The sequence below is a fragment of the Cygnus atratus genome, chromosome Z, assembly GCF_013377495.2.
Source record: "Cygnus atratus isolate AKBS03 ecotype Queensland, Australia chromosome Z, CAtr_DNAZoo_HiC_assembly, whole genome shotgun sequence".
NCBI lineage: Eukaryota > Metazoa > Chordata > Aves > Anseriformes > Anatidae > Cygnus > Cygnus atratus.
The window spans coordinates 146,279-171,277 of NC_066396.1; the positions used below are offsets into that span (position 1 = coordinate 146,279).

Below are 24,999 nucleotides of genomic sequence, written 5' to 3' on the forward strand. Positions count from 1 at the left end.
AATAGCATTGTTTCCATGACAACCTTAAACCCATGAAGCTGTATTCTACAAACAATGCTTATGAAAATGGAAAATTACTTTTGAAAGCATAAATTACATATAAATTGACAACAAAGTAATCATTATACTGACCGAAAACCAACTCTTCGGGTATAATGCAGGCAGTTCTTAGTAACATGAGTCTGGAAGTGGACAGATCTGCAGATTGCTCCACATTCAGGACACGTGTATGGAGATTTATGCTGATGAATTCTCTGGTGTGATGCAAAACTGCACTGGTTAGGAAGCAGCATCTGGCAGATATTGCATGTCTTCTAAACGATAAACCAAAATAGATGAAACAAAAGGTTTGGTTCAGCTAGACATAATTTCTTGTGTCAAACACTGTAATATAAACAAAAGGTTAAATGTTGTGACTGTGATGTGAACCAAAAGAAGTAGTCGAGGACTAAATTCTGGACTCTGCTGACTAACCTCATGGGACGGAGGTGAAGAATATTGGCAACGGGATATATTGGCCTTTTGGGCCAGATTCTGACAAAACAAAGCTCGTTCACATACCATTGACCATAGAAGATGCACGTCAGATTATTTAAATTTTATTAGGTGCCTCAAAAGATTACCTTAATAGTGCAAGGGGTCTAAGTAAAACTTGAGAAACAAACCTAGCAGCTTTATCTAAAAGCACCATGACAAGAAAAAAAAATAAATACAGAAAAAAACCCAACAAAATATATTATCTTCACTTTCTTCGATACTTGCTCTTGATGAATTCTATTGGCAATATTCTCAATACCAATAAAACAGAGTATTATCAATCAAATAGTCTATAAATAATTTCAAAATATATTTCTCAGGCTAGACTACAGCATCTGCTTTGTAAAATATCAAAATATTGTGCATTTGAGTAAAAACTGCAGATGTATGAAGTACTTTAGAAGCTTTTCTTTGAAGGGCAATCTTTCTAAGTGCAGGAACTACTTCCTGTACCAATTCTTTTCTAGTATTTTGTTACACAAAAATAATTAAAAAAACAAAAACCCTTCAACTACATGTTGACCATTTGCCAAATCAGAATCATGGAATTCTTTGGGTACTGTGTGTCATTCTTCGGATGAAATGTAAATGATGCAACTGAGCTGGAAACACGCTTCACTTCTGCTCACAGATGCTTTCCATTACTGGAGAGCACAAAGAGCAGAACCCGTAAAACCATTTGTGAAAATGTTTCATTTAGAGTACTACATCACTAAGATCTCTAAGCAGGTGGTTGACAGTCTGTATGGAGCAATACTTCTGTTTAACTTTTATCACAGAAGCTGCTGTTTGGTTGACTTCAACAGAAACACTGCCTAAAAGTCAAGCGCAAATAAAAGTCTTTGCAGAATGACTTCATTTTGTACAACTTTGCTTTGTAAGGCCTTTCAAATTATTGTTCTCTCTTATGACCTGGAAATTATGAATCTCATCAGTGACATATGAAGATTTAAAAGCAAAACTAAGACTCCTTCGTGGCATGGGTATTTTTGAACAAGATATTTATGTATTTTTAGAAATGTTATCCTTAAGAGTCTTGCAGATGGAGTAATGTGTACATTTTACAAGAACATAGAAAAAACAAGATCTCCAGAGTTGTGTTAAAAATGATTTACTAACCTACGTATAAAGAAATCCTCAAATAATTAAGAAATAATCCTTTTCCTCATGATAAAACAGTTTCTTACTGAAAGACGGGCTTCACAAAGAGACACCCCCTTCTTCCAGTTTAGGCCACTAGCCTGTAAGTGTCTTTTAAAAAACAGTAAGATTCACAGCATATAACAGCAGAATCAAAGCTAACATTGTAGAAGAAATACTACAGTGTTACAAATAGGTTTCAAATGAGTTTGCCTTACTAGTATTGGAAACTTTGCCAGTACAAAAAATCACCTGTACCCATTTAATCAATGCAAGACAAATACTAACTCCAGTGCCGGAAGCAAAAAGGCTTTACAGTCATACAAACATGACTATATATAGTCATATTATCCACTCTGAAACGTCAGAGTTTGTCCTCATTTGACCAAACAACCATGGTCTGAACCAGTGACTCATGCCTGTCGACACTGAACAGAACTGGTCTGGGATGTGAATTTTGTATTCAGCTCAGGCTTACGGGCTGCAAACGCATGACTAACCATAACTCTACTTAAAATGTGCTTGCCACATTTACTAGCCTTCAGTACCATTCCTAAAATTTATCTTCTGTCTGTCATATATGTATTAATAAGTAGCAATATAATACTGGAGGGCCTGGAATGTTATTCGATTATGTAGGAAACCAGCAAAACAAAACTTCTTACTCCAATCACAGAAACATATGGGGTTTTCACAGCCCTTCCCAAGCATTTTGTCTGCAGCACTACAAAAGGAAACCTGGTGCTATGCCACGTAAAAGCCGTGCAACATTCCAACCCCATCTAAGCGCATCCCAGATGGTGATTTTGCAACAAGCAGTCTTCAAGATTCATCTGCAATGCCAGTAATTCAGACTGACGTGAAATGCCAATAATGCTATTTGTTAAGGCTACTGGTTTGCTATTTTGACTTGTAAAATGTTTAATTGTAACTGATTACAGTAGATCAAGAATAATCTACTGCAAAATTCTGAAATTCAGCACTTTGCTTACCATTTTATTCTGGGCTTAAGGTGGCATTAACTTCCAGTTCTCTCATTCCAACCCATACCAAAATAAAACACAGTTTGTGAAAATCATCACCTGCCTGCATTTGAAGTCAAAGTTCCAGAAAAAAAAAAAAGGTTAGAAGAAAAAATGGTGGAGGTGGAAAATAAAGATACACAAGAACTATGAGCATGAAGGTAAATGAACTGTGTAGTGTCCCCGAGAGCAATACACTTATAGCTATAAGTAAGACAGACATTAACATGAATTAGTCCGGGTCTGCTGCTTTTGTTTCCCCACTAAGTAGGTGAGGGTTACATTCAGCCATGAAATCTACCAGTGAGTGGTCTGGTTTCTTTCAATAGGACTACTAACAGAAAGAAGATGTTACAGAAAAGTAACAACTTTATAGGGAACATTTTTTAATTGCTGTTCAATTGCTGTTCATTTAATTGATGTTTTACTTTTTTTTTTTTTTTAAATTATTCTAAAAGAATCATTCTACCTTTATAACAGGAGTTTAAAAAGAAGTAACAGCTACTTCCTACTTTTACCACAAAGCAGTATGCAATTTCCTTTTCAAGAGTAAGGAGGTAGGCACTAGAAAGAATGGTAAGTTGCCAATAATAACTATTTTTTCTATTTTTTTTTCAAAATCCAAATATTTTTTCCTTCCTTCCTCCTCAAGTGAAAATATCTATTTTATATAACTTTCATGTTTCCTTCCCCCCAGTAGTTTCATAACAAAAACCCAGTGCCAAGCACTAATAGAACAGAAGTCAAATAAAGCTCTTTTTCAAGATTTTAAAGGGGAAACACGCTATTAAGAAACACCTATACACAGACTTTCTTCAGCAAACACTACTCTTGCAGTGATGCTCATGCTAACTGAAGAGGGGACAAGATGCTAACTTGTCAAGAAAGCTGGAGGCATTGCTCTCACTATAAAGCAACTGTTCAGTTAAGCAGCTACCATGATGTAGCAGTAGAGCTACGTCATTACAGTATGTAATAGAGCACAACATAAACAAAAGCACACAATTGAAAACTGCTGCTTGATCTATTAAAAGGACTATAAAAAATATTTAAGTCAGTTTTAAGAGGTAGTTCAACAAACATTTAAACAATGTTGATTGTGTTCTTTTAAAATGGAACAATATGAAAATTGCTTCTTTTCCTTTCTGTTTTGCAGCACAAGGCTTTTTTTTTTTATTTTTTTAATTTTTTGAAATCTGGAAAACCATGGCCTAGTAAGCAGGTATTAATGCCTTATTCATACCTCAGCTCTTAAAAGACAGTGGCTTTCCAACAAGAGATAGAAACACATTGGTGGGTTGTAGGCAATGCTATTTTCTGTATCTTCATAAGCTTTCCTCCTTAAACAGCAGTATCTGTGTACCCATACTTATCTTTCTGCTTAACTGATGTTACATTTTGATGCTGTATGAAGATCTCATTGCTTTCCCACAGTAAATTCACCAGGGTAAACAGTATCTAAGAGGACATGCATACAAAGCATACTCAGCAGCAGCAGAGCACAAGCACCAATAAGAGGTAGCAAGAAAGGCCAAAGGTGTTTCTACAAACCTGTTTACCTGTCCATACCAAAAAAAGGCCCCCACAAAAAGCAAGTACAATACTTTTTTTTAAAAAATATTTGTTGTTCTCTATTTTTTCCATTTTATCCTTGCCCCATCCTCCCAACCTATTTTGTCTGTCTTACTCACTTGGTTGTTTTGGAGGCTTTCTGCTTATGAACTACCTTCTTACTTACTCATTTTCATAGTACCAAACACAACAGGGGTTTCCCAAGGACTACTGGATCTTATCATACCACAAATGATAATTAATGGACCTATTATGAAAAAAAAAAAAAGATAAACCTAACACGCACCAACAGAGGAGTTAGCTAAAAACAATTACTGCGATTGGCCAACTTGAGAGCTGGTGCAGAACATGCTTTTGGTCAGCTATTAGAAAATGTTCAAAACTGCAGCAAGATCTAAGCACGGAATACATTCTGCTAACTTCTTTCTGACATAAAGCTTAAATAAGCTGGCTTTAGGTAGGCCTGTCTGTAGTACATTACGAACACAAACTCACTCACATTGCAATTCACTGTGAATCCAGGCAATTTCAGCCTAAGTCTGCTAACCAGTTCGTGAAGTAGGAGCTGAGGCAGAGCCACATAATCCATATAATCAAGATTATATCCACATTCATATCTCTTTGCATCACTGCTTGTACTGGTGGGAACAGTGTACCTGCTTCATGGCCACATAACAGGTCTTAAGATCAGTGAAGAGATTCCAACAGGAACCTCTCTGCACTTCTATTACTGGCGGACTTCTTCCTAGCTGCAGGACGTAATCCTTTACTCTGCACTTTGCTGTGAGAGTCCCAGGAATATTCCCAGGGCATCCCTGACTTGATCAGTCAGAGCCTGTTTGCAGGCTTTCAACTTCGTTGCTGATGCGCAGGAACAAGCTGCAACATCAAGATCAACTGAATGCTTTGAAACGTGCCAGAATCCCTTTTAATTGGCACACACCGATGGAAATCCAGCTATATCATTTAATTAACGATCTTAATTCTTACAGGGTTATAAAATACATGGCACACTGATTAATACTAACTTTTATTGAATGAGGCGTTTCAGATTAGGCCACACACAAACCATTTTAGAATTCTTTACTCAAGTAAGTTTAATTCATTAGCAATCATGAGAGGAAAGGAAAACCAACACAAATATGTAAATGGTCACATAGCAAGTAATGTGTGCTAGTGAACACCACTTTCTGTTTAAGAAAGACCTGAAGAACACAGCACGCGTACTCTTTCAGTACAATCAGTGTGCCATTTATTCGCTGGCTGGAGTCCCTGTAGGTAATAGGAATGCCAACCTCACTTATAGTGCTATATGAAAATAACAAAAACCAAAGACGGCTCAGGAATGAAGCACTTAAAAATACTCAGATTAAAAAGCGTGCTGTTAATGAGGGTGACAATTAAGTGGATTCCACGGGATAATCGAATTTCAAAGCACAGAGATAGTCATTAAAAAATCTTAAAGGCCATTATCAATCTCAGTATTATAATGTTCACCTGTAAAAAAGCTAATGCTAAATTCTAGTAAAAAATATACAGTGGAAATTTTAGACTTCAGGACCTAAGCAACTCTAAGAAAAGTCTTATTTAAAAATGTTGACGTTCACTATAAAAGTGCTTGCAAGATTTTTTTGTGGTTCTAGTTTGTTTTTAATCATGGAGATTCAGATAATTAACATCTAAATGAAAGAAAAACATATCCAAAGTCTCCTAGGCTTATAGGTGAAACATTGGAATTTAAACATATGATACTCTACTTGTCCACTTGTGTCTGCAGCCTGCTGGAAATGGGTAGCAAGAGATGTCTCATCTTGGAAAACTTCATTACACTCCAAACACTTTAGACCATGTCTACAGAGTTTTGATGGATCTTCATCTAGTGGCATAGCTGGAATGATGGGAGTACTCGCTGGAGCTGATATTACTGTCCCCGTTATGCCAGACTGTATCTTTGTTACAGTATGCGTGCCGACTCCCACAGGGCTTTGAAGCATAGATGTAGCAGTATTGCTTGAAGGAGATGCTATCATTTGATCTGCTGGGACTGGTTTTAAAATCAGATGGGAACACTGCATTACAACTCCTTTTTCCTTGTGTCCACGAGCATGGGAAAGAAGACTGCATTTGTTGTAGAAAACTAAATTCTTTGTACAATGATTACATGTCACTTCAATTCGCACGCTCCTCCTGTCATAATGCTGTGTCAGGCTCTTCTCAAGAGCAAATGAGTCGCCACACTCCAAACACTTGTAACCTCGTGTTGGTAACGTTATTCCGGCATTGGCAGGGGGACTAAGGTTTGGGATGTAAACTGGGACAGGATTGACACTACTCAGCACCTTGTTGAATGCTTCCACTACAGAACTCTGTAGAGATGACACCACCTGGACTCGAGACACCTTTTTAGAAGGCTGCGAGGCTGCTGCAGAAATTATTGCCTGCTTTATTTGCTGCTGAGGTTTCGTTAGCACTTGGCGGAGTTCAGAGGTGGTTTGAGCACCTTGAGGCAGAAGATTAAGGTTGGCAAGATGGACTGTCTTTGGCACAAGTTTAGCACTGGCAAGGCTTGATGCTGGCACCACAACAGTCTGCTGCTGTATAGCATTGGCAGCTTTTATAATGGCGCTACTGGCACTCTGCACTGAAGCAGCAGATATTACAGTGGCTTTCACTGTAGTATTGTTAGCAAGCTTCAAATTAATAACTTGTGAACCTGCTGTTTTAACTGCTGAAACTGGGAGAAAGGCAGTAGCCACAGGTTTGATAGTGACCTGCTTTGGTGCAAGTTCTGCAGATGCAACTGCATTGGTGACAACTGCGGACTGGAGAGGAGCTCTAGGAGGAGAGGAAAGAACAGCAGAAGTTGGAGAGGACAGGAGAGATGTCATGGAAGTTACCATAGAAGCACTCTGTTCTGTCTTTTTACCAGAGTCCAAATCAACTTCCGGCAACACTCTAGTAACAGTTCTCTTTATCTCCCCAGAGGAAGTCTTGATGGTTTTTATGCGAACTTTAGGAATTGCTGGTGTTGACCCTGCAGGAGAAGACGGAGACCCTTTGCTACTGTTTTCACTTGATACACTCCTGGGACTATCAGGTGGCTTAATAGATGGCTTTTTAGCACCATCAATAAGACTCTGAGATTCGGGTGATTTTTCCATAGCCCGGGGACTTTCACTCATGTCTTTTGGTAATGGAGAAGGCTCTCCTGAATTAGACTGTAAATCCTTACTGGTATCTGTAGCTGCCTTTTTAGCACTCAGTGCTGCAATCGCAGCAATGCATGAAGAAAGCTTTGCTGATGACTTTGCTTTGGACTGTGAAATGCTGGCAAGACTTGTTTCACTTTTTTCTGTGCTCAGTTTTCCATCAAGTACCCTGTTTTCAATAAGCTTCTCAGAATTGTCTTTTAGCAATTTGTCCTCTGCTTTCCGAGCTTTGAAAGGCTCGTAAACACTTAAATTCACAGAGTTTGTCTCTGTCTCTCGTTTAGCAACTTTACTTTTATCTATACTGCTTGAAATTGGGATACCGGATTTAATCAAGTTCTCCCCCCCAAGTGCTTTTAGTTTGTCATATTCCTGCTGAGATACAGATCCTGTCAAGACATTTGCCCTGAAATTTGCACGCATCTCTTCTTTATCTGGAGGGTCATCCACCTCAATTTTTTCATCATCATCAAATTCTTCAGCACTTGAAATTGGGCTAAACTGGTTGAAAGCTGAATCCTTCAATGTAGTCTCAGAAGCTGACCCATCATCTTTAAATGACTTCCCTTCATCTTTACTGTAACTATCGAGAGCTGATGATGTTAGAAAGCCATTATGCAAGCCATTGCCTGTGGAATGGTGGCCATCCTTGTCCACTCCTTCAGAAGAATCAATTGTACGTACATTTTTCACAATGACACTCACACCAACATCAGATGATGATGGTGCATGAGAATCTTCATCTGTATGAGCATTTTGTTTTATGTGGCTTTCATGGTCATCATGTCCAGATTCAATAGCTGCTTTTGGGTCAACCATGTCTGGTATGTCAAAGGCTGCAAGAAGGTCGTCAAAATCTGGGGTCTTCATATCCCCCATGGTCATGTATTTGATTGTAAGCAAGTCTGTAAAGTAAGCAGAAAATCATCTCAGTATTTTAAGTTCTAATAGCACACACACAAAATAAGCATATGTTCACATATGCCATGCAAAAAGGTGTTATTTCACTTCTGAAGTAGTATTTTCAGAAACTACACATTACAGAATAGTATCCCAGTGCAGAGGTACAGTTGGATTACAATGCCAAGAGCTACAGCAATCCATCAAGTTCACAGACTGTAACCTAGAATTTTTATTCCACGAACAAATTTTCTCTTCAAGTGACTTTCTTCCTGTCCACTCTCCTACACTCCCTGCTACCATCTCCCACCCATGCTATGATTACAGCAAGATACCTAGACTTTCAGAAAAATGAGGTATTTGCAATTCCTCGTAAGTCTAGTTTTGACTTGACATTTGCACTATCAACCTCATGAACCTTCTCAAAGTGAGCAAAACAGATGTATTTCTACTAACAGTTCAAGACTAATGCACTGTTTTCTATAAGCTAAATTGCTTTATATGAATTATGGAATATCTGTCTCCCAGCGTCCACAATGCATTTTTTTTTCTCCAGTAACTCCAATGAAGGATCTGCTATATCTGCATTGCTGCTGCCAGGTGTCTCATCGACTTTAAAGACCTCCCATTCTACAACCTCCAATGCAATTTAATCCAGTCATTCACAATTTTCACCATTGTATTTCCTACTGAATAATCCGAATCTCTCTTGATGCAACCTGAATGAACTACGTGCAGTTCTACTCACCTATGCTCTTTGCAACAGCACTTTATGCTGAGACCATCACCTCCCTTCAGTCTACTTTTTAGGGTAAACAATACCAGATCCTTAGGGGTTTCTTTTGTTGTTGTTGGTTGTTTGTTTTTCCCCTTTACTGATAACAATTTCCAGATCCCATTCTTTCTGTTCAGCACTGGCCACTACCACTGTTTTTTCCTTCCCATTCCAAAACCCAATAGGTAACTAAAAACTGAAACCTTGCAAATGCTGTGTAAAAGGAAAGCTAACTTTGAGTGTACTTTTCCTTCATAAATCCCACTATCGTATTTGCCTTTTCCACATATGTTTCAAGAATATGCAAAGGTGTGCAAAATGAATCACCTGTAGAGGTCTAAAAAGATCAATTACAGAAGGGGGGGCGGGGAGGGGAGGAACAGATGACCTCCAGAGGTCCCTTCCAACCTCAATCATTCTGTGATTTTGTAATAAAAGGAATCCTGCACTGGCATAATTTCCTTTTTAATCTGTTTATGTTTTTAAGTCTATTCTCGATTTCTTTCAAAAGCTCCACATACAGAACACACACAGGTTTGATACAAAAGTTATTGAGAAACATTCTTTGGTCCAAGCTTTGCAGAAGGTCACACCACCTAAACATAATGGTCCCTTCTAACCTTACAAGCCATTAAGTTATTCCCTGCAAGACAAAAAGAGACAAATGAGCGTTTCTGAAATGCAAAGACTTTTATATAATCCATGGATGAAGACTGCAATAATCATTTACCCTACATCAGTGAGAGTATTAACGGAAAAGAACAAGAAATTGAAACCTTTCCAGAATGCCTTCTCTGATTGTCTAATAAAGCACAATAGGGGAAAAAATCCTCCCTGCACAGATGTCCCCAAAGAGTAAGTTAGCCTAAACGCACAGTCGTGACTGCTTTGTTCTTGGGACTTTAAATTACTCAGTTTAAAACTGTCTCAGGTATCTGTGTACCACTGTGTCGTCAGCCCTTACCCAGAGTAGATCCCAGGAGACCAGACACATTTATTACATGACACTGAATTACTCACTAGGAGTAACTTGCAAAGGACAGGGCTGCCAACCAGAAGGTGGGCCCACTCAAAAGGAGCCTGGCCGCAGCACAGCTTCGGAAAGGTGCTGTCCTGCTGCCTGCTTCCTCTTGCTTTTCAGCCGTCGTAAAGACATTGGAAGAGGAGCTCTGCCAAGATACTCCTTCAAGAGGAATACTTAAAATGTAAGAAAAGCCACTTTGCTAGTTTGAATACTAAGCTACAGTGAACACCACAGATCAAAACATTTCTGTCTTTGGTGACAGAATCTGGCACGGCAGACAAGGACAGAAGACTATCTAGAGCTACCAGTCTGATTGTATCCTTTGTTTCCATGTGGATGCATACCTTATCATAAATGAAGCACGAATTAAGAAAACACACTGAATGTACCATAATGAACGTAACCTGAAAGACAAATGTCTAAAATGAACTTTTTTTTCTGCCCCAGCTATGTTTTATTCACAATGCAAATAATCACAACTGTGGTAACATAACCCAGGCACGAGAACAATTCTGAGTTAAGTCGCTACCTAGGCTGGTAAAAAAAAAAAAAGACTGGATATTTAAGTAATAGTTCACCTTGACTGAACTTGAACTTTAACACTCTGCTTACAAATTACTGAGCAGAGGTTGCTGGGTTGTAAGGTACTTGTTAACATCTTTATGAATTAATTTACTTTTATTTATTTATTTAACAAAGAGGAAGAATCACATACACACATAATATTAACGTTACAAAGAAAGTTGTTGTAAGATTTAAGTGAAGAAGTTTCTAGAGACCAAAGCATGTAAATCCACACAAACCCACAAAAACAAAGCCTTAATTGACAGCTTTTCATGATTTGATATACTAATTTGCACTCCAACTGTACATCTATCTATGGATGTGTTTTTGCAGTTACTAAACACACTAAAAAGAACTATAAAATGTTCCTTGTCTAAAACTTCCTCCAATTATATGTAACAGAGTTTCATTAACATTTAACAATAGCAATGAATTAAGTAAAGGCCACTCACACAGTATTTTATCCATGTATCTTTAAGAGCAAAACTACGTAACAGAGGAGACACATTTGTTCTTTACTAAGAAACTTCATTAAGGCTAATTCCAAATTGGGAAAATATCTCAAAAGAATTCAGAGGTCTGAAGCTTTAAGCTGAGATCATAAATTTATCCATAGAGAGCACACTGCATAAAGCTGCAACTGTCTTTCAGGCATCCAGACCGATTCCCGCACTCTACCAGAGCACAAGAATGGAGTGGTTTCATCTACATAGGGCACCCAGAACTGCTCTTGACCTTGCAGAGGATCTCTCCCATCCTTCAAACCTGTAAAGCAATCTAAATTAAACAAGAAGGGAGAAAAGGCATGGCAAGTCTTGCTACACAAGTAAACAGAGTTGTAAACCTTGACATTTTATTTTTTTTTTCCTTGTTATTCTAGTATCAATTTAAGACTCAGTATATAAACTATGTTTCCTTCACAATTGTCAGGACTCATTAAAAAGAGAGGAAGGTGGCTTCTACAGACACCTTTCAATAACCCTTCCCCTTAAAGATGAAACTTTGCCTTTTATCTCAGATTGAAATTGACTGACGCCTTGGCTGCCAGACGAATTGTTGGTCTATTCCTTCTCTGGGCCGACTCAAAGCCTGTAAATACTTCAGAATGGGAAATGAGGCAAGTTCCTGGTTCCCTAGGAAATGGTGATTTTCCAGGAACTGGAATTTCTTTGACAACTGCTTTCTTTGAGAACTGCTGTGAGCAAAGCTCAATGTCTCCCAAGAGACATAAAAAGATGAAAAAAAAAAACACCTCGCATCAAAAGGCTGCCATTAAAATTTTCCCTTTTATTGCTAATGACTTTCAAGTGCACTTAACAAAGGAAGATCTTCAGAATTAAACAGAGAAGCAGTCCGCAACACGTCTAACCAAGAATAAGCAAACAAAAAATATTTAAAGAAACAACCTGCAAGACCTCCACCTCCTCAAACATCTTTGTCTGAAATACTTTTTATTTTCTAAATAACAGAAATGCAAATCACATCAATACACGGGACTACTAACTTGAAGCATATATTACTAAACACACTGGATAGATTATACCATAAATTAAATATCCCTAATTTGGGGTGCACTTATATAAAGAGACAGTTCTTAGATGTTCTCTCTCTGTCCACAGTACCATTTCATTTTCAGATGGTGGTTGCACTTTGTAAACTCCTTTTACTTCCCTTGGACTAACTCCATTTCCTGCCTCTCCACCCAGCTGTCTGCTGATTGTTACCAGGAGAATGTCACGAAAAGCCTGCCACATTTGCAATGGAATTTGAATTACTTTATGAAAAATAATAATTTTAAAAGGTTCTTTAAAAATTTAAGCATTACTTTCCTGATTATCCAGTGATAAAAGAGAAAAGGGAAAAAAAATGGATATGTCCAACAGGAATTGTACAGCTAGAAGGCCATAGTGCACTGAGAAATGATGCTTCTGGGTTCTGTTTTTTGACGGTGGGTGACTGGACTTCTGGTAAGACTACCAGTGAGTCTTAAGACCAGAAGATAAAGGACTCTGAGACTTGTACGGATATCCTTGCTTCATGGTTTCCGTCAGTCTCTCTGGGGATAAAGTCCACTGTTAGGTGCACATCATTATCTTGACGAAATGTAAGGTCTGAATTAAATCCTGGAGGAGACACAAAGATCATTTTGTTTCCCTGTTCAAAGCATTTGCTCATGATGCTAATTTTTTCTTTCTTTGGAAATGCATCTCCCGAATAAGGGCTTCCTATGAACAGCATGGAGAAAACGGCCCAGGTTTCAGCCAAAGGAAGATACTGCTTTGCTGTTCCACTGTCTTATTCTCCCAGTTAGCCTTTTCACTCATCTGGTAACACATTCCAGTGAAGCACTCGCTTGGTAATTATGTCAAAACAAGAACCCCTCTGTGAGAACTCTACCGTCAGTGCGACAGTAAGCGAGCAGGACAAGAATCTGCTGCCTTACCCATAAGGAATAGTTACATCCTTGTAAACCTTTTGGCGCTGTCATATCCTAGCTGTTAAAATGGAAAACCTAAGGATGCATGCAAGGGTTTTCTAAGGCTGATTCCAGAAAAATGGGAGAACATGGGCAAGACGGAGTACATCTGAAAGCTCCTATTCTACTGTTACAGATTCAAGATAACATTTTGAAATACAGCTTTCTTACACTGACTGTTTGCAGAGATGTGAGGAAGGCTCAAACGTGATGACATAAATAGCAACTGAAGAAACATTAGGGCCTAGAAGCAAATAGCTGCTTCTGAAGGATTAAAGGCAGTTTTGTTTTACTATAGGGAATTTTCGTCGCTCCTCCTCAAGCCCTGTATCTGTGCTGGTTCCAGGTGGAGGGATTCTAGCCATATGAGAAAAAACAAACAAACCTACCTTTTCATGCACTCTGCCGAGGGGAAAAAAACAGAGAAGAAAATATTTTTACTCAGTTACTAAATATGATCCATCTTACAATTGGGCTTTAGGACTGTTGGAGATGGGGCACATTATTCTCCACAAGACAGACCAAGCTGTCTTTAAATTGCTGCAGAAATTAAAAGGTACTTTTTGGTGTAAAGCTAAGCAACTGCAAGCAGTCAGACTTTTGGGGGAAGTTACCACTGTAATGAAGGCAGGAAAACAGAGTGATCTGCCAGCTCCCACACAGGTTATAGCTCCAAACTGCTCAAAACACTGATTTTGTCTGTCAGGTACGAGAACAATTTAAGCTTTTCAGACCCAGCACTGACAAATAATCCAACTGCCTTTCCAGTACTTACCCAATGAACATTCTCTTTGCATTAATGTTTCTAGCAACATATTCTTAATCACAAGCATGGTCTAACATACTCAATTTTTATTCTTTTGTTCATCATTAACCTTTAAAAAAACTGAAGAAGTTTTCCTTCTTGACACACACTCTTGCCCATCCAACTCTTCATTTCTCAACCACAAATCCAATGGCACCACGCAATTGTTTTAACTGCCTGTACCAGCCTTGTCCTTTCTGCTGTATTAAATTCCCAACTTTTGTCTTCAAATCCCACATGACCATCTACACAGACTGTATGTCTCCATGCTCCTGCTCAAATACGCAACTTAAGCTTCTTTCAGCAACAAATCTGTTCACTATTTAAGGAAAAAAAAGAAAAGAAAAGTTAATTTTCATCTACCTATGGAACTCATGTTCCTGTGACTACACTCCTTTAATTTCCCTAAACACTTCCTACCGTTTTTACTTCAGTTTGTATAACGTACAGTTGTGGACTGTTCTCTCTCTAGGGCAGACACATTTCCCTTTGTACATTCTTTAAAGAAAATTAGCATGCTTTTCAGTACCATGAAACAACAGCACTGAGAAAGCATTTTTGGTGTCTAGTACATGGTAATGCCTAGTCTCTGTACGAAGATTTATGAAACGGCAATAGCAAAATAATAATTATTTATAAATTCCCAGTTAGACACGGTATTCCAGAACAAATATCTGATAATCTGGTGTAATTATTCTGCTTTCAAATGCAAGTAATGACACCTATATAGCAACACGTTCACTCTGGAACAAAATGCATACACAGAGAGTAATACCAGCCTCACCTGCACGAAAATATATATTTTTTATTTTTGTATCATTATGCCAAGAAATTTCATCATACAGAGAAGACTTAAGTGATTCAACCAGAATTACAGTAATATATCCTAACCTTAGGCAAATATTAGCCTGACACACAAATTTAAGCAGCTCATTAGTTATCCGACATATATTAGCAATGATGATTGACTAACACTTCTGACTAGTTTGAAAGCTAACTATCTAAGAAGAGACAAAAGCAATATGCTAGTTCAACCACCAAAACTCTTCCAGGAAATGAGAACCACATCTCAAATCATGACTCAGTGCGGTTTGAAATACTCAGCAGGCAAGAAGGATATGCAAGAGGCCACTTTAACCACAATCTGCAATGCTGATCATATTCACATAAAATACAGGCTCCTTTTGGTTTATCAAGGATCCCATGACTTGTTAGTATTGAAAAAAATCAGGCAGATTCTTGCTTCCAAAAATAAAACTTTCATAACAGGCAGCTGTTGTGCCAGTCCCTAGCTTTTTGACCATCTTTTTGAAGTACTGGTGTGTTTTACAGTTAACATTTATACCAAGCAATCTGATATTTCAACATTATGCACAGTAGCTCCCTTACAAAAGGAAAATCCTACTCGTCTCCACATACAACCTTCAATGAGTAAGACAAATTTGAATTTGCACTTCTGGTTTTCTAAGAGAACAGTCTACCAATTTTATTACTTCCTCTTCCTCTTCTTCAGAAAAGCTTGGGAAGGCAAGTAGTATCAACATATTTCGAGTATTAACATTTTTTTTTTTAAATTTATCAACAGCAACTGCTGATAGTTTCAGAAAAATTTAAAGATTTATTCTTTACTAGCCCCTAGAAGTTTCCAACAGCCATTTCACAGAAGTACAGAATAACTGAGGTTGAAAGGGACCTCTGGAACTCCAACTTCTCTGCTCAAATCAGAGTCAGCTACAGCTCAAGACATTGTCCAGTCAGGCTGTCAGTATTTCTGAAGATGGAGACTCCAAAACCTCTCAGGGCAACATGTTCCAGTGTCTGACCACTCTCACCATAAAGGTTTTAAACCAGTAGTGAGCATCCAAACCTACCTTGCCCTATTACCCAATTATGACACTTGCCCTATTACCCAATTATGGCAGTATCTAAACACATCTTTAGCATCCTCCATCAAATGGAAGCAAGTTATGGAAGCTTTTTGAAACACTGCCCATAAACTGTTGATCTGGAGCACAATCCCAGCTCCCAGCACTATCATGCAGAACATTTTGGAACTGGGACAAGGTAAGATGCTACACAATGCCCAGCCAGTACCTGTGATTTATACGGCTGTCTCTGCACCCTTCACAATAAACTGCTCTGCCCTTATAAAATGTGACCATTCAAGCACGTGTATCCACTAGTCAAAGGCACAACTATAACAAAATGATTAAATGAAGTATTTTGGTTTTCAACAGAAGTTATTTCTACCAACTTAGAGAAATGTAGATGTTACCATACATTGCCAAAAGCGTACAGACAGAAGCAGATGGCACAACTCAGTATACATAATGGTTTTTCTTTAGTTTTCTGAAACTATAATTAGCTATATGCAGTCAGGTCCTAACCAAAGCAACTCTGGGGAAATGTCCACATTCTCCTCTCTTTTATCCCCAACCCCTGAGCAACTGCAGGCATGTGGTTTCAAGCAAAGACCATCGCTAGCTATGGAAGCCTTGCTTAGCAGCACTGGAGCTAGTTCAGGCTTCTTGATTTTGTTTCTCAAAACTTTGGGCACAATTTGCAAATGTATACAGTGTAACAGGAGAAAGTCAGATTTGGTACTTTAAAGGAAAATTCTGAAATTTGAAGCGTAGAAAGAAAATGCTTCCACAACAGACAGTACCAGTTCACATTTGACTTTGATCTAATTTCATGCAAGTTGTTCAATAAAGACACTTTAAACAAATCTGGATGCCTTAAGGAGGAAAATAACTAGAACATCAATCCTTCTCAACCATTAATCCAAAATATTGTCCAGTACTGTATGCAAAAGATGTTAATTTGTAATAACCGCTAACATACTTACAAAATGATAAAAAAAGATTCCTCCATTCACTCTACTTTTGTTTGCCTAGTTCTAGACTATCACTGAGGCCTGTTAATCCGCACACAGGCTGCAAGAGCTGTGTTAAACTGGTGACTGCTGAAAGCAAACAAGTAGTAAAGCACTGAAGTCAATGTGTCACCAAGCATATTCTGTTGATTTGTATAAAAGTTCAGTTTGGTTGCAATTGTTTACAGTATTTTTAACTTTTCAATTCTGGAGTGTCTTTCACAAAAAATGTGGAAGCTCAAAATCACAGACAGCAGAAATGAAAGCAACCGTAACAAATTACAGTTGGGATAGCAGAACATGAAGTTATGGAAAAATCACACACACAAAAAAAACCTGAATGGGACTTGTGCAATTGCACAATGTTCACAGCATATTGCCAAAAACCTGGCATAGAGACAGACCTACATTGCATGTGTATGCACATTGTCTTTTCCCAGTAAACAAAATTATGTGGGAGTCCCCAGAGGCCATGAGGATGATACTTATCTCCACATACAGAATGCAGATGCACTTGCAGCCAGAATGAAGTTTGAAAACTTACACTGCCATTTGCTGTTGACTCGTGCAGGTAGAACTTTTAGGAATACAAGATCTCTGCAGAAGAGTCTCTTATTCAGTCTTTAACACGAGGTATGGCAAAGCCTTATCAAACCAACAAGTCAGGTGTTTATTCTCAAAAGCAGCCTGAGTTGCTTTACAATTATAAGAATGTTACCACATTCTTTCAAAACATATCCATTCCTATAACTGGCTATCTAAGAGTGGCTAATCGACTTTGTCCTCTTTTCTACTCTATCCTGCACCTGAATACAATCCTATATATCTTACCTTTTAAAATTCTAGTCTTTTTTCCCCCAACAGGTATAATTAAGTAAAGACAGGCTTTAGAGCTTTTATTAATTTTCTTATGCAAAATCCCACTTTTTTTTTCCACAGCCAAAATAAAATCCCTTGTAATTTACAACTCCTTGGAAGCCTCATCTTGCAGTCTAACTACTGATTTTTTGAACTTTTTTTTTTTTTTTTTTTTTCAAAACAGGTTATCTCAAGTTCTCCTCTTTGAGTAGGTCAGTACAGGAAGGGAAAGAGAAGAGCCATCTTCTGAAGTCTAGCCAACGTCTCCTCGCACACTGCCACTGAAACACCTCTAGCAGAGTCTGAAGAGAACCACATGCAATGGGTTCAAAGTTCACTATTACCAGCCTCTGGTTGGCAAAAAGAAAGGGAGTATTTCAACACGGAGGCAGGTTATCTCTTTTCCCACACCACAGGGAGCTGAACAGACCATCTCTATCTACAGCTGTCCAAATAAAAACTACTTAAATTTGCAAAGAGATCCTGTTAAAGTTTTGGGCCTCATAACTTCCTGAATTTCTTTTAAAATTAAGATGAATTAATAAAAAGCAGGTAGGTCCTCAAACCATTATTTTTGTATGCCATTTAAAATGGTTTAGTTTTATAATTCTATATGTAAAGTGGGCTGGTACAGTAACGTGACTAGAGTGGATGTACAACAATAACGTGAATTCTGAGATTCTCAGTCTGGAATCACAGAATCATCTAGGTTGGAAAAGACCTTCAAGATCATGAACTCCAACCATCAGCCTGACCTACTGAGTCCCATCGCTAAATCACGTCATTTACTCAACTCTGAATCACGTTCTAAATTACACTTGCTTCCTGCCCATTTCCTTTAATTTTTTAAGTGGATGTCAATTTCTGCTTGAGAACTGCGTGAAGCAGCTCCAGACAACCCCAGTGAGAGCGCTCCAAGTCAGGCAGGGCCTGCCTGGGCAACACTAGCAACGAACAGGCCCTAAAACATTAGGGTCAACTTTTTTTTTTTTTTTTAAACATCCATTCCCAGCAATCTGTGTGCATATTTATATTTTATCACACATTCATACTTCCAAGAAAAACAAACCTAGTTAATTAATTCAAAAGAGACTTGGAATTTGATAAATCATTACTCCTGTTCTCAAGATCAAATTCCCGAGACAAGCCTCAACGGAAGATGAGCTCATGAGTGTTGAGACAGAGGACCAACCCTCAAACATTAAGCAGCATTTTCTGCTGAGAAGCTGGCCTATGTGCAAAATCAAAATCACCTGGTGAAGAGCATTTGCAAACATTTTTAGTCTAAAGAAAAAAAAAACAACAACTCACCAAGAATACTGCAGACTCCAACACCTATTCAGGTTTCTTATCTTACAGCCTACAAAAATCCCCGCAAATTCAAATCCTTTGCTAAAAATAAAAATTCATAGTACAGATCTTGTTTAAAAATCCGAATAAAACAGATACGTTGAATCTGGTGACCATTCAAGTACTTAAAACTTTAAGGACCTTTCTATTCTGGTTGAGGGAAAAAAAATCTAAAAGGTGCTCTCATGTTACATGCATTTTAGCTGACACTTGGAAAAAGCATGCATTAAGAGCAGCGACAGATACTATTCCTATCATGCAACAAGAATTCATGTTTGTAAGCATAATTTTGCTACAGATGTCTACAGTCAAATATATACAGAACCTCTGCATACAAATTGCAGAAAAAGATGGACACAAATCAGCACAGTGATGTTAGGCATTTTGCTCTACCACACAAGCTACTTACTGCCCTATCAAATCTGAGAAACAATACATTGCAGCTGCATTAAAAACCACAGAAACATTAATTTCAAGCTAAACATCGGCATGCTACTTCCACTTTTCTACAACTAATATCTAAGTATCTTATGTAATCCGCTGCAGTCAGAAATAAAAAAGGTTCTCTTGTATTTGTCACACTCTGATGCAGGCACCCTGCCTATCATCAGCCACCATAACACTTACCCAATATCCACAATCTCTCAAGGCTTTTAAGACTGTCTACTTTATTCTGCTGAACAGAGGAAAAAAGCATCATTTCACACTAGACCAGAACATTTTCACCATTTTGCCTCCATATTTATCTTGATTGTAGATTACCAAACCAGCTAACACAGCCAAGGCTGGTCAGATTTTTTTAAAATAACACTGCATAAGATTCTAGAGCTGCTGATTTCCTGTTATAGGAAGTAACAGCTCTGGCAAAAGAATCCCCAAAGCAAAATGTTTAGTGTTCCAATGTGCAAGCTCTAACAGCCTTTGTTCTTCCCTTTGCTATATTCATTACTGCTTTCTTCTCTCTCCCCCTCTCCCCCTCTCTGAATCCTCCAGCTTTCACTATAAGATGCAAACGCCAGCTCAAACCTAAGTACACATTTATTTTTTAGATGAAAAACAAATAAGTAAATAAAAAATCCTATCCATTATCCATTGCTTTGAGTTAAAAGTAGTCATCCCTCAGGAGCTGATGCACTGCCCATCCGGTTTCCTATTCTTATTTCATTACTGCACAGTATTATAATTCATGCAACTAATAATCCACTGGAGCTCCATCAGATCTCTAAAATACATCTTTCCACTTGGCTGCTGCAAAATTCTCCCTGGGTTACAACAGTAAGAAACACCATGCTTACTATTTATTTTATATGTTTTTTTCTCCTGTGTCGGATATATTAAGTACATGTTTAACACTGAAGACCTCAATTCAGAAATAAACATCAGGTTACTCACATATGTCCAAACAAGCAACCTTTAAATAATTAGACGGAGAATTCTGAATGTGCAGTGCTGCAAAGCAGCACAGAACGGTTCACTGCCATGTGGTCCACAATTTATGATTGTCACTCAGAGGCCTATCCTTTATCACCACATTGTGAAAAACGTCTATCTGGATATAAGATATTTAAATGAAAATACTGTATTTAGCTAAGGTATCGGTAAGACTTGACAAACAATAGCTTTAATCCTATTAAACCTGGAGGTTAATAGTATTTCTTTACTAACACTTAAACCATTGTCTCTTTTACTAATGTGCCAAGTGTGCAATCAGGAGCCAGATTTACTTTTCATATACAAATACCTTCGTACTATTGTTATATTCATACCCAAAACACCGCATCTCACCTTGTGAACCTTGACCTTTGAAAGATTTTTTTAGCCAATGCTCAGTTACTGCCACAGATGCATTACCTCTGCAAATATGAAAGGGTTAAAGGCAGCCCCAATCAATAGGCCTACAAGGAGAAAAAAAAAGGGAGAAACGAGTATGCCTTACAGCATCTTTGCAATGCTTTTATGCACAATTCTACAACAATATCGTTTCCTTTTGGCCTTTCAGAAAGGCACAGACCCCCCCCCAACGTCTCCTAAAGCAGAAAACCACAAGACAGCACCCTGTAAATAAAACAGCATGCAAAGCAGCATTCTTCAGTCACAAGCACAACTACAATTACAAATCATTCAATCAATTTTATTTAGTTTAGTTTTAAAATAGACTGCATAACCAGTGTCCCACCCTTGCAAAGCAAAAATATTTTAATAAGGGTCATAAATCTCAGCTCTTGCCCATTCCTTAAGCATAAAAAGGCACAAAAAGCCAAAGTAATCTCAGTTACTGCAAATATGTACATTTATATACAGAATCCTTTATGACTACATTAGCCACATACCAGTGCTGTGTGTCTAAAGTGTGCATTCACATACTGTTTTGGGATGGTATCTTTCTGCAAGCTCCTCTGCTTTTGGCTGCCATGAAGGGAGGAAGCTATCCCACTGTAGCAGCTCAGTGACTGCATTGTGTTCAGGAGCTGATCTGCCTCAAACCAGTTCCAGCCGGTTCTGGTCACCCTACATAAAAAGCTATGGCAACCCTCGCTGAGTTGCCAACAAGTCCCTGGAATTGCAGGGGCTCTGCTTTCTGTGGCGGTGGGGCCGACTGCAGCCGGTCCCCCTGCTCCCGCCGTGCCCGAGCCCGTGCCCGGCCGGCCCGCGCAGCCCCTTGCTCCCCAGTGCCGCCCCACGCGCCCCTTCCTCTCCTCCCCCACTTACCTCCCACAACCTGGCTGAAAGCTGTGAGTGTGTGCGTGCCTGTCTGTAGCTAACAAAGAGACCGCAATAAAAATCCTCACAGGATCTCTCTTGCAGCACCAGGCAGGCTCGGCCACAGCACTGGGAGACGGGCTGCTAACCAAGGGCTGCTCCCCCTCCCCGCTCCCCACGGCACATGGGTGGCTGCAGCTCGGCGGCACATCTGCCCCCTCATGCCCACGGCTGATGGGGGTCTGCGCCCGCCTGCCCCACTGCTCGCTGCATCTGGGGCCGCTCGAGTGGCATTCTCCCTGCTCCGTACTGCATTAACTACAAAGATTACCCACACACGCACCTCCCTCCCCTCAAGAAATCCATTTCCGCAGCAGCGAGATGTCTGCAAAACAGTTCCTTTGCCCCCTCCTAACAGCACCGAGTTGGCTGCTGAGCCGATTTTTTTTTCTTTGCTGTTCAGCTTCTCCTTGAGGCACCGAAACGAAGGCTGCGGACCCATGCCCCAGCACCCCCCAGCTCCCACAGCCGCAGCCGTGGGAGGCCGGGGCCCACCCCGCAAAGATGGCTGCTGGCCGCAGCCCTGCGCTGCGTCCCACAGCTGCCTTGGGCCCACGCCTCGCCGTGGCACGGCTCCCCATGGTGCCAGCCTCCTTCCAGAGGAGGGCCCTGCGCCCGTCTTTGCCCGACGCAGCGCTGCTCGTGGCCCGTGCCCCCCGCTTTCTCTGCCACCCGGGGCCTTTCCTCCTGCGAGGCTGACAGCTGCCTCAGGTCCAGGCATTGTTCACCCCGCTCCTGTTTGGCTACTCACCCTTGCACTGGCACAACCCGTAACTACCTCCTGCTACGTGCCAAGCCCCATCCTCGCCGGGATGTGCCGTGGGATGGCTCTTCGGCAAGGCTTTTTCCTCCAAGGAGCTGCCACGCCAGGCAGTATCTAGCCCCTGTCTCTCTCCAGGCTGCACCTGCAACTGTTAGCAGAGGTCCTGGGCACAACCCGCACCCCCCTTCCCCTGCGGAGAGGGCCGAGAGCTGGCACCTTCTCCGCATCCCTCACCCCACCCCACCCCGGGGAACGCTGCCACGTTCTGCCGCTGCCTCGGCCCCTCTGCTCCGCACAGGCGGCCCCAGGCGGCCCTCCCTCGGCCCCACAGCCCGGGCGGGCTGCCCCCGCCTCTGCGGCCTCTGCGGCCGCCGCGGCCCCGGGCACCTCGCACACGGACCGCGGCCCCCTCCCTTCGCCCGCGCCGCCGCCCCCGCCCCTCGCCGGGCCCGCTGGCTGCCCGGCCCGGCCCGGCCCGGCCCGGCGCCGAGCCCGTGGCGGGGGAGCGGCCCGCTCCGCGCGGGGCAGCCCGGGGAGGGGAGTCCGCGGCCCCTCGGGCGGCCGGCGGGCGGGGACGGGGGGGCGAGGCGCCGGCGGGGCGGCCGGCGGGCCAGACGGATCCCGCCGGCAGAGCCGGGCCGGGCCACGCCGAGCAGGGCAGGCCCCGCAGGCCGCTCCCCGCAGCCTGCCCGCGGCGCGGCGGGGCCTGCGCGCAGGCGGTGCGGGAGCCGGGCCGGGAGGAGGCGACCCCCCCGCATGCAAACTCCGCACCCCATGCAAACACACCTGCTGCGGCCCGCGGCTGCTCCGGCCGGGGCCTCAGGCGGGCATGGCTAGGGTCCGCGCCGCCCCGGCCGCCTGCGGAGGGGCCTGGCCGGGAGACGGCGGAGCATAATGGCAGAGAGGCTCTGCGGGACTGCGGGAAGGCGGGGGTGGGGGTGCCTCGGCTCGCACAGATGGGGGAGACGCTCCCGTGTGATTCCTGTGAAACGGCTCCCTGGAGCGTGCCGGGGGCGGGGAGGGCTGCCGCGGCCTCCGGCGCTCCGCGGGCAGGCTCCGGACCGGGGGCCGGGGCCGAGGCCGAGGCCGGGCGGGAGGCGCCGGGCAGGTCGCGGCCTCCCGCCGCCGGCACGCGCCGAGGCGAGGCGGTCACGGAGCCCGCCCCGGGCGGCGACGGGACCGAGGTCGGGGCCGAGCCCGAGCCCTCCCCGCGCTAAGGCCGCGGCCGGGCCGGGGCAGGCCCGGGCCCCGCCGTGCCGGCGGGCAGCTCCGGGCGCGCCCGCAGCGCCGCAGCCGCCGACCTGGAGCCGCGGAGTGCCGCCGGGCCGGGCCGGGCCGGGCCGCGGCGCTCTCAGCGGCTGCCCACGGGGCTGCGCTGCCCGCGCGTCCCCGGCCTGCGGCTGGCGGACGGCCCGGGGCGAAGGAGCGGCCCGGCCCGGCCCGGCCCGCGCTCGGCCGCCCGAGGCCCCGCCGCTCGGCCCTTGTGCCCCCGGGCTTAGGGAGCGCGCCCTGCCCGGCCGCACGCCGCGGGCGTCCCTCGCACGCCGGCCCCGTGCCCGGCGGAGCGCGCAGCACCTGCGGGCCCCCCGCCTGCTGGCGGCGGCGAGCCATTTCTGCGCGCTCCTGCACGCAGCGGAGCACAGCCCGCAACTGTCCTGTGCTGGTGCTGTTGCGTCTCACAGTAACAAAGATTAGCACGAGTTTACGCAGCCCCTCCTGAAGACGGCCTGTGTTTTTTGGCTGCCATCTCTGTGACAAGCTGCTCTTCGGTTGCTGCAAGGCAGCTTGACGTCACTCCATTGTTGCGATTTTTAATTAAAATGAAATTTTCATCAAAATGAAGTTTTCTCTCTTTCTGCCATTTTTACAAGTGTGAAGCATGATTCCCGGAATTTAAAGTTTCACGTGTGAATTGCTTTATTGAATGATAGCAATGGCTATAAGTGCAGTGAATCAGTACCACCCATATCAAGTTTATGATATAAATTGACTTTTTATAGACTATATAAATAACTACATATCCTATTTGAAACAATGGTGTTGTATTAACACCTCTTAAAAGCCCGTCGGTAATGCAGCAAGTCACCAAGAGCTACTGCACTGTTCCTAAAGCAGCCTCTTATGGGAAGATGCCCTGCCAGAAGCTCTGTTTACAGGCATTATTGGCTGGGCTGCTCGCACCCCAGCAGGTGGGACTTCATCAATTCTAACTTGTTTCCAGTCTTAACCAAAACCCCAGCAAATTGCTACATTACCAGCTGTGCAATTGGCGAGTCCAACAAGTTTGTAGGATTTGAATATCATAAATTGATAAATTATATTAAAAATAAATAGATTTGTGTTCTGCACTAGTTACAACGTTCAGGAAG

At 42.1% G+C, this 24,999-nt stretch overlaps 1 protein-coding gene across 13 annotated transcripts in view; it reads right to left on the reverse strand.

Annotated features, from left to right (window-relative positions):
* The window catches only part of ZNF532 (zinc finger protein 532), a 45,377-nt gene extending 21,736 nt beyond the window's left edge, over positions 1–23,641 (reverse strand). For 2 of the 13 annotated variants that reach the window (XM_035560050.2, XM_035560042.2), the window contains exons 1-4: positions 21,438–21,605; positions 20,893–21,002; positions 6,029–8,385; positions 133–314 (exon numbers count right to left, since the gene is read on the reverse strand). In XM_035560050.2, coding sequence (XP_035415943.1) covers positions 133–314; positions 6,029–8,365 — 2,519 coding nt within the window. In that variant the 5' untranslated portion in view covers positions 8,366–8,385; positions 20,893–21,002; positions 21,438–21,605. Of the gene's footprint in view, positions 1–132; positions 315–6,028; positions 8,386–14,094; positions 14,344–20,892; positions 21,003–21,437; positions 21,606–21,816; positions 22,110–22,150; positions 22,596–22,618; positions 22,987–23,416 lie in introns of those variants that run through there. The other 11 variants (XM_035560039.2, XM_035560044.2, XM_035560043.2 and 8 more) reach the window with 11 other exon arrangements.
* Positions 23,642–24,999: the final 1,358 nt, after the last annotated feature.